Here is a 9723-nt window from a genome sequence, read left to right on the forward strand (position 1 = left end):
CTCTTCTATAGTAGAGACAGGGTAATTCTGCTTACAGAACAAGACTCTATATGTAAAACTACCTCTAGTAGTCTATACTAAGGCTTATGCAACAGCGTTGTGTAGGCGTGCAGCGTATGCCTGTAAATGTACTCCAACATCAGGGGCTTTGCCTGACCTATCAAAGGTGAGGCAGGTATTTCGCACAAAGTCATACGATACAGCCTGGGCCTTGGCTCTTCGGCCTTCTTGCTGTTACATTAACATCTGATAACTTCGGCCTCTAGCCTTCTTACTCTTGCACTGATATCCAACAACTTTGAGTTCTCCGCATAGCCGACCACGTATGCAAACCCTGTGTTCGTACTTATCAACCCACCGGCTCATCTAAGTATTGGATACCTATACGTTGCACGCATCAGCCTTGGAGCACCATGGCTGAACCTACTACTGCAAGCATCTACGAGTCTGTTCCATTACCACTCGGCAAGAGTGTGTCTATACGAGTCATAACTATCCGACCAAGCATTAATGGTGGATTCGATCGTATATCGTGCGACTTCCATCTCTTAGATTTGGATACCAAGTTACTACACATTTCTACCACGAGCACGAGCGAGAGAGGCCCAGTACAATACACGGCTCTGTCATACACATGGGGTGAACCGTCCGCAGAAGCGACAATAAATCTGAACGGCGAGCCTTTTCCTGTGCGAAAGAATCTGTGGGCTTTCCTCAGTCAGGCGCGGTCTAATGGTCTCGAAGAATACCTCTGGATTGATGCGCTTTGCATCAATCAAACAGTGAATGAAGAGCGCAGTCACCAAGTAGCAATTATGGGCAGAATATACTCCTCGGCAAGCCGTGTGATTGTCTGGCTGGGTGTATACTCGGGTCTAGCTGCGGAAGGATTGCTATGGACCACAGCCGCGTATCTTGCTGATGACTTGACCCTCGACACACTGCCGGGTTACGAGAAGCAACTCGAGGAGCTGTTCGAGCTACCATATTGGACTCGTATCTGGATTGTACAAGAATATGTTCTTGCGAAATCTATCGACATCTGGCTTGGATATTTGAAAAGGGACGGCAAGATGTTTGGCTGGCTCTTCAAACGACTTCGCATCAAGTCAGAAGCGTGGTGGAGCAACCGACGGTCATTCTCAATCAACTACCCCGAGCTCGAACCATTTTACCGCCTACGGCATTTCCCAGGCATGAGTATCATTATTCGACGAGAAAGCGAGCACAATTTCTCCCTATCCAAAGACCCAGAGGGCAATTACTTATACAGCGCGCAAAGACTCGCGATGATTATATGCGAGTTGGGCCCCAATATGCGGTGTACTGATCCACGAGATCGAGTGTATGCTTTACTTCCCTTGCTGAGTCGAGAGGCTTCAGAGATGCTTTCTATCACCCCGGACTACTCGAAAACTACTGCAGAGGTGTATGCATCTGTTGTAGACGCTCTCGAACGACATAAGGATATTGCAGATCATATGCTGGTTCCGAGAGCAGTTCGCAACTTGGAGCATATGCTGTGCCTGGGCGAAGATGAGCCGGAGATTCCGAGCTTGTAGATCCGATGCAGCATTTCGGGCCCTGCAAAAAGGCAAATTTAGTACTGGAACCTCGTACAGTCCCGCTGGCTGTCAGTTTTGCAAATGAAAGTGATCGCAAACGATGATCAAGGCATCAAGAGAGGGTTAGCCGTTATGCCAGAACCCATTGGCGATATTGTATCTGACTTCCCTGAGCAACGCACACCGGAAGGAGAGCTGAAGGCGATTGTTCTTGGCTTGACTTTTAGCAGCTCTAGGGAACATTGCATGAGCTTCTTAGTACTCCGCAGGCTAGAATGCGATACATACGAGCGAGTGGGTCATGCAACCTGACACACTGCCTGGCCTAGGAAGACAAATTTACTCGAGAACATAATGAGCAAAGCTAGGCGAGAGATAGTCGCTATTAAATAAGAAGTTCGGTACTTGAGATGAATCCAGAGTAGCTAGCTTAAGAGTGTTAAGATAAGATATGAGATAACTTCTGAAGACTCCAGCGTTCTGCGTCACTGGGTACACGATCCTTGTCAAAGTCGACAACCGTGGTGCTAAAAGGTATTAACACTATAAAACTTGCATGTTAGTTTAAATTTACAACTATAGAAATGCTGGAAATAAATTCTGCTGCCAAACCTGACAACCCCTATAGCAGTGTTCTGAGAAGATTGTCGCGCGCATTACCGTTCTCAGTAACTATTTGTTCCAGCAAGCTAAGCTCTGCTCGATCCAAATCTCTTTGCTTGCACCTTTTCTTTGTCGCATGGACACTGGAACAGAGACATGATCCTGGTCTGTGACCGTCACAGCACGCCAACCGCCGGCAAGGCCATGCCATTGAGTACACCACATGTCATGGCAATTTGCTTGCGTCCCAGAAGATTTTAGGCTCCCCGTGTGTTGATCAGGTCCATCTCGTGATGGAGCAATTAAAGGTACTAATATGAACGTATATTCTGACTTCTCGATATCCCTCAATAACTTGCTCCTCCGCATTGTTCTCTTAACTGATTGATTGATTGATTAGTTTAAAGTCCTGTGTGAGTCTAAGACTATATAAGACGAGAGTAGTTAAGCTACTCTAGTAATTTAAGGGGCGTGTTTATGTAAGGGGATGGTAAATATGTGTTTACAGTCCTATAGTAAGAGCCTATGCTCTAAGAGGTAAACAGAGGCTCTTAGGTGTCTGTTGTTTATTGTAGGTACCACTTACATGTACCTACTTCAGTCTCTAAAATAAAAGCTAGAGTAGCTAGAATTCCTTAGTTTGTGTGTAGTAGTAGGGTTATTAAAAGCCTTTGTCCTTAAAGGCTATCCTACATTGTTTTCCTTGCATCTCTGTACTCTCTATAGCTTAGTAGGAGGTATTATGTTGTTTGTATGTAGCTACAGACATCTATTATTATCTACCTTCTATATATTATATAGGTATACTTTGTTATATCTATATTCTAGTTTTGGTTAGTAGTAGGTGCTAGCTGTCTCTCTCTTAGTGCCTTTTAGTAGTTTTACGTTTTTTATTAGTTCCCGCTAGTATTTTGCTGCGTAGGTGTTTGTTATTCTTAGGATTACTTTAGCTTTGTAGGTGTCTAGCTTGTATTTCCACTCTTTTGTTATAATAGCTTTAATTTAAATTCTAGTTATAGCAATGCTTGTTAAGTTAGAGGTAGGCCTCTTTTTAGTTGCTTCTTTTGCTATAGAGTCTTCTTTCTTATTTCCTGTAATGCCCTAGTGTATAGGGGCCTATTTAAGGCTAATTATAGCTCCTTTATTTTTAATAGTTTTAGCTGCCTTTGTGCAGCATATTTGCTAGGCCTGTCTAGGCTTATTTAAAGGAGTTTTTAGTCTTAGGATTGCTGCCTAGTTATCTGCAAAGACTTAGATGTCCTGTGTTACAGTAGCTATAGTGGCTGCAATTTCAAAGCCTCTTATTATACCTTCTAGTTCTCTATTGTATAGAACTTAGCCTTTACTAATATTATAGCTTATAGAGTAGATTTCCTTAGGCTGTTGTTTGTAGTCTAGGACTGTTATTCCTACCCCTATACCTAAGCCTTTCTTTACAGAAGAAGCGTCTGTGTAGATAAATTAATTGATTAATTAATAGGTTTAACGTCCTGTGTGAATCTGAGACTATATAAGACGAGAGCAGTTAAGCCACTCTAGTAATTTAAGGAGCGTGTTTGTAAAAGGGGATAGTAAATGTGTGTTCAAAGTCCTGTAGTGAGAGCCTATGCTCTAAGAAGTTTAACAGAGGTTTTTAGGAGTCTGTTGTTTGTTGTAGGTACTACTTACGTGTACCTACTCTTGTCTCTAAAATAAAAGCTAGGGTAGCTAGAATTCCCTAGGTTATGTGTAGTAGTAGTCTTATTTAAAGCCTTTATCTGATTTGATTTGATTTGATTTGATTTGATTTAATTTATAAGTTTAACGTCCTGTGTAAGTCTAAGACTATATAAGACAAGAGCAGTTAAGCTACTCTAGTAATTTAAGGAGCGTGATTGTAAAAGGAGATAGTAAATATAGGTTCAGAGTCCTGTAGTAAGAGCCTATGCTCTAGGGGGTTAACAGCATTTTTAGGTGTCTGTTGTTTGTTGTAGGTACCACTTACGGGTGCCTATCCTAGTGTCTGAAATAAAAGCTAGAGTAGCTAGAATTCCCTAGGTTATGTGCAGTAGTAGTTGCATTAAGAGTTGTTGTCCTTGTAGGCTGTCCTGTATTATTTTTCTTACTTGTTTGTATTCTTTATAGCTAAGTAGGAGGTATTAAGTTGTTTATGTGTAGCTGTAGATATATCTGTTGCTATCTACCTTCTGTATGTTATAGAGGTATGCTTTATTATATCTATATCCTAGTTTTAGTTAGTAGTAGGCACTTGCTACCTCTTGTTTAGTATTTTTAGGTAGTTTTATCCTATTTGTTAGTCCTAGCTAGTATTTTGCTGTGTAGGTGTCTGTTTTCCTTAGGATTGCTTTAGCTTTGTAGGTAACTAGTTTGTAAACCTATTTGTCTGTTGTAATAGCTTTTACTTAGATTCTAGTTATAGTAATACTTGTAGCGTTAGAGGTAGGCCTCTTTTTTATTGCTTCTTTTGCTAGAAGGTCTGCTTTCTTGTTTCCTGTAATGTCTTAGTGGCTAGGGGTCTATTTAAGGCTTATTGTAGCTCCTTTATCTTTAATAGTTTTAGCTACCTTTATGCAGCGTATTTGCTAAGCTTGTCTAGGCTTGTTTAAAGGAGTTTTTAGTCTTAGAATAGCTGCCTAGTTATCTATAAAGACTTAGACGTTCTGTCCTATAGTAGCTATAGTAGCTACAATTTTAAAGCCTCCTATTATTCCTTCTAGTTCTCTGTTGTATATAATTTAGCCTTTGCTAATGTTGTAGTTTATAGTGTAGATTTCCTTAGGCTCTTGTTTGTAGTCTAGGACTGTAATTCCTACTCCTATACCTAGGCCTTCCTCTATAGAAGAAGCGTCTGTGTAGATAGCTAGTACATTACTTCCTACTTTTTATAGCATCTATGTTTTATATGCTTTTGCTTCTTCTTCTTTTAGTAGTCTTAAGATTTCAGTTTAGTATGCTATAGCCTTGTTCTAGGGGCAGAAGTAGGGGTCTTTTAGTTTTTCTTCTCTTATGCTAGGTATAGCCATTTCTATAGACTATGTAATTTGCATTAGCTATGTAGGAGGTCCTGCTCTTAGCCTAGGACAGTTAACCTCTTTTTACTCTGTGCTAGAGTCTAGGTCTGTGTTTTATAGGGTGGATTTTAGCTGTGTTGTAGCAGTATAGATAGGGTGGTTCTTTAGGAGCTTCCTAGCTTAAAAGGCGTACTTTCTTATTATAGTATTTAGCCTTATTATAGAAGGGGCTAGTGCTGCCTCTACCTCTTAGGGAATTATAGGTAAAGTTTAGAAGGTGCCTAAGATTTTCCTAAGTGCTAGGTTCTGTAGTCCTTGTAGTTGTTTTGCTATCCTAGCTTATTACTTCTAGAAGACCTAGCATCTATAGTCTGCTATACTAGTAACATAGGCTAGGTATATTTATTAGAGAGTAGTAGGTGTAAGGCCTTTACTGCTATTTGCTAGTCTACACATTCTATAGAAGGCGTTTCTTACTTAGCTAATCCTTGTAGCAGCATACTCCTTAAAGGATAGTCTGTTGTTCAAGTAGATTCCTAGCCATTTAACAGTCTTTTTTAGTGTTATAGTAGACCTGTCTAGCAGGGTAAGAGTGTAGGTTTCTGCTTTTTAGCTTGTAGTAAAGTAGATAAGTTTAGTTTTTAGCGCATTAAACTGTATTGCACAGCTAGATCCTTTTGTAAATAGGCTAGCTATATCTCTTTCTAGTAGGTAGATGTTTTTCCTTAGGCTAGTAGACAATACTGTAATAGCTAGGTTATTTAGGTAGAACAGCAAGTAGTTTGTAATTAACTAGAATAGAGGTCTAATATATATTAGGAACAGAATAGGTAAGATAGGGCTTCCTTGTAGGATTCTAGCGTTTATATTGCTAAATTCTTCTGTTTCTCTATTAAAGGACAGTTATAGTTAGCGTCTAGAGAGGAAGGATTAGATCTAGGCTATTAGGCTGCAAGGTAGCTTTAGTTGTTGTAGGATAGTAAGTAGTTAGCCTAGTAAGACGTAGTTAAAGGCTCCTTTAATGTCTAGAAACACTGTAGTAGTTATATGCTTTAGTTTCCTTTATTCTTACACTTAGTTTAGCAGCAGTATAGAGGCGTCTATAGCTAATTTCTGTACTCTTCTACCTAGTTGTAAAGGGTATAGTAGGGTAGTTGTTTCTGCTAGTATGCTAAGCCGTCTAGCTACTAGTCTTTCTACAACTTTACCTAGGCAGCTAAGGAGAGCAATTACCCTATAGGCTTTAGGGGCTGCATAGTCTAGTTTATTTAGCTTTTTAAGGATAACTCTTATTACTCTTTTCTAGATTTAAGAATAGTATCTGTAGTTAAATAGTGTAGAGAACATATAGAAGAATATGTCTGTTTCTGCTTTATATACTGTAGTAATAATCTCCTAGTTTATTATATCTAGTTCTAGGGAGCTACTTTAGATTTGTAAGGAGCAGGCGTGTTCTAGCTCTTCTTTAGTAAGGGGTAGCTATTCCTAGCTACCTTCTTAGTAGGTTCTCTACTCTATAGGCTGAGAGGAAGGTAGTCTAAGAAAGAGAGTGTCTCTTAGTGCTGAGCACTTGCCTTAAAAGGAGTTCTCTATTCCCCTAGGGCCTTATATAGCAGGTATACTTTAGTTACCTACAGTTCTAGTATAGAACATTACCTTAAAGATTAATTTTATGTCCTCTTTTTCTAGGAGTTAATTCTAGTAGTTGCGTTTTGCTACTTTTACTGTTTGTAGGTAGCTATTTCTAGTAATTAGGTAGTCTCTTTTCTATATGTATGTGGTTGTAGAGCTAGTTGCTAGTTCTCTCTGTAGAAGGCGTTGTTTGCTAAGCATGTTTGTCCTTAGTAGTTTTAGGTCTAGGTTCTACTAAGGCTTACTTCTTACACTAGTAGAGCTTTGTAGGATTACAGTTTTAGCTGCGTTTATTATTACTGTAGTAAGCTCCTTCCCTATTGCTTTAAGCTGCTTTTCTAGCTCTCTGTCCTCTCCTTAGATAAGGAGTAGAGAGGTGCTAATAGAGTGTCTAGGGCTTGTAGTATTTAGGGCAGGGCTTTTTCTTACTTCCTTTGCTAGCTCCTTCTAAAATAGGTCCTAGTCTGCCTTCTTAGTGTTAAACTAAGGAGTAGGGTTGTTTAGGAGCTGTGTTCTAGGCGTAGTAATTATAAACAGAATGCCTAGGTAGTCTAAGCCTATACCTGCTAGGGTTTGCTAGTCTTCTATCTAGTTTGTAAGCCTGTGTGTAGCAAAGGTAAGGTCTAGAACACTTTCCCTACTTATGTTTAGCCTGTAGAAGGTGCCTATACTAGGGTTATTTAGTAGCTCTAGGTTTTACTCTTCTATCTAGGCAACAAAACTACTAGCTTTTAGTGTTATAGTAGTTATAGTAGGGTCCTACTAAGGGTAGTAGGTGTTAAAGTCCCCTAGTAGGATTAAGTTAGGCAGAGTTTAGCTATTTAGAAGCTTTCTTTCTACTGTTATTGTTCCTTATGCGTTTGTTTAGTTGTATATATTATAGATTATAAAGTTTAACCTAGACTGCTAGACTATAATATCTAGAAAGTCTAGGTTAGGGTTTAAATCTGCTGTTAGGGTAATTTGTACTGGTGTTAAATGTAGGACGTAGGCTAGGATGCGTGGCCTTATGCTATAGTCCTGTAGTAGAGGTAGGATTTGTGTAAAGGAGGGATGGTTTACAGAGCGTATGTCTAAGTAGTCTAAAGGTTATTGTTAAGTAGGGGTAAGCTACAGTTCTTGTACTAAGACAAGGTCTATAGTAAGTTCTACTGCAAGTTATAAGGCGCTCTCTGTAGCTTATACGCTCTTGTTTATATTTACTTATAGAATCCTTAGGTTATCTAGTATTCTAGATGTGTTTATGCGTTTATTATAGCCTTATAGGCTGCATATTAAATACTATCTACTATGTGTGCTTTCTTATAGTTTATACACTTAGGTATAGTATATACGCAGGCTTTACTAGTAGTACTATACGTGTTACACTTATGTAGTATTATAGGGTGTTTATCCGCGCATATCTTACATATAGTTGTTAGGCACTAGGCCTAGAGGTAGCTCTGCCTGTCTTGGCGAGCTACTATAGGGCTAGTTAGCCTAGACTATATAAAGGTGTTAGAGGTTATTACTAATACTCTAGCAATTAGTCTTATTACTACACACTACGTACCTTAATACACCTACTATCCTCTTTAACCCTATCCTCCCTTATAATTACTTTATATACCCCTTATATTCTAATTTCTCTTACATTATAATTAAAGATAGACCTAAGCTACTATAAGTCTTAAACTAAATTATCTAGGCTTACTGTCTTTAGAGAGGGACTAAGACAACCTACCTGTAGGAGAGCTAGTAGAGCGTAAGGTAACACCTCCCTCTGCAGATAAGAAGATACCTTAACAGACACTAAGTGTCTATAGTGCCTTAAGAGGATCTATAGGTCCTCTAGGTTGTACACCTTACCCTAGAATTTATATCTATAGGGCAGCTTTAGCTAAAGAAGGCCAGAATGGCCTAGAAGTAGGTAATTAATAACAGGAGTTAGAAAACTTGCGTAAATAGTTATAATAGACAAAAGACTGTAAGGAACTTTCCTCTTTCTACAAACTTAGACGCAAATATAATAAAGGATATCTAGTAACAATCCGATCCTTCTAAAAAGTACTAGAAGAGGTAGAGAAACTACAATCTTCCCTATCTATAAATCTTCTATAACCTAAACCCCTATAGAAGTACGCAAAGCGTAACTACGCTAAATATAACTGTTAGAAGAGAGATTATAAGGGATACTTCTTCTAATCTCTAGTTAACTTCCTTATAGAGGAATAAAAGATTAACTTTAGTGTAAGGTACCTCTTAGAGAACCTAAAGATGTTATAGCAGGCTTACTGCACAACTAACTGCTGCAATTAGCTAACCTAGAAACTAACGTAGTAAGAGCTAAAAAGAATTATACTAGATGCTCTAGAAATGCTAGCTAAACATAAGTAAGCAGTATACAAATCCTTAAAGTAATACAAGCAGCAGAAATCTTAATCCCCTATAGATCTGCTAGACTTTATACGTCTACTATAGGAGGAACTAGGCAACTTACATATGCTAGAGCTTTAAGTCCTAGAATATGTTACTGTACTACTCCCTAGTATATAAAAGGACTTATTCCTTATCCCCTATAATTAAAGGGACATAATCCTAAAGGTAGAGGAATAAGCTAACATTATTAACTAGAGACTAGGTTATTATAGCTAACAGCTACCTAAGAAGACTCTAGCTAAGGGCAAGATAACTAACAAAGGACTACAGAAGCGCTAATTTAGTAACTCTAGGTTAGAGGGGAATATAAAAACCCTAAAAATGTTGTTTAAGTCTAAAATGTTCTGTAAGGAGCTGTTATAGGCTTAGACCTTGTCTAAGCCTTAAGCGAGACAGGGCGGTCACGTGCCCTACAGACATATTAGAAGGACACACAACGTGTTACCTCCTTAAGAGATACAATACTATATTAACCCTTATTGCATTCTACTCTA

The 9723-nt window shown here is 38.8% G+C and overlaps 1 protein-coding gene across 1 annotated transcript, besides 19 other annotated features; it reads left to right on the plus strand.

Moving 5' to 3' along the window:
* Positions 1–413: 413 nt before the first annotated feature.
* Positions 414–1562, plus strand: EKO05_0001071 (uncharacterized protein; the record flags this gene model as incomplete). The annotated part of the gene is made up of 1 exon (XM_038944880.1): positions 414–1562. One exon carries the CDS (start codon positions 414–416, stop codon positions 1560–1562), a length of 1149 nt encoding a protein of 382 aa, XP_038801832.1.
* A 982-nt stretch (positions 1563–2544) lies between these two features.
* Positions 2545–3643: a mobile genetic element.
* Positions 2550–2553: a direct repeat.
* Positions 2554–2844: a long terminal repeat.
* Positions 2554–3926: a mobile genetic element.
* Positions 3625–3646: a tandem repeat.
* Positions 3628–3926: a long terminal repeat.
* Positions 3630–3926: a mobile genetic element.
* Positions 3927–3930: a direct repeat.
* Positions 3927–3962: a tandem repeat.
* Positions 3963–8236: a mobile genetic element.
* Positions 4557–4599: a tandem repeat.
* Positions 6258–6466: a mobile genetic element.
* Positions 6291–6466: a mobile genetic element.
* Positions 6354–6478: a mobile genetic element.
* Positions 8222–8225: a direct repeat.
* Positions 8226–8428: a long terminal repeat.
* Positions 8226–9723: part of a mobile genetic element that runs on past the window's edge.
* Positions 8227–9593: a mobile genetic element.
* Positions 9585–9723: part of a dispersed repeat that runs on past the window's edge.

Source organism: Ascochyta rabiei, chromosome 2, assembly GCF_004011695.2.
Source record: "Ascochyta rabiei chromosome 2, complete sequence".
Taxonomy (NCBI): Eukaryota; Fungi; Ascomycota; class Dothideomycetes; order Pleosporales; family Didymellaceae; genus Ascochyta; species Ascochyta rabiei.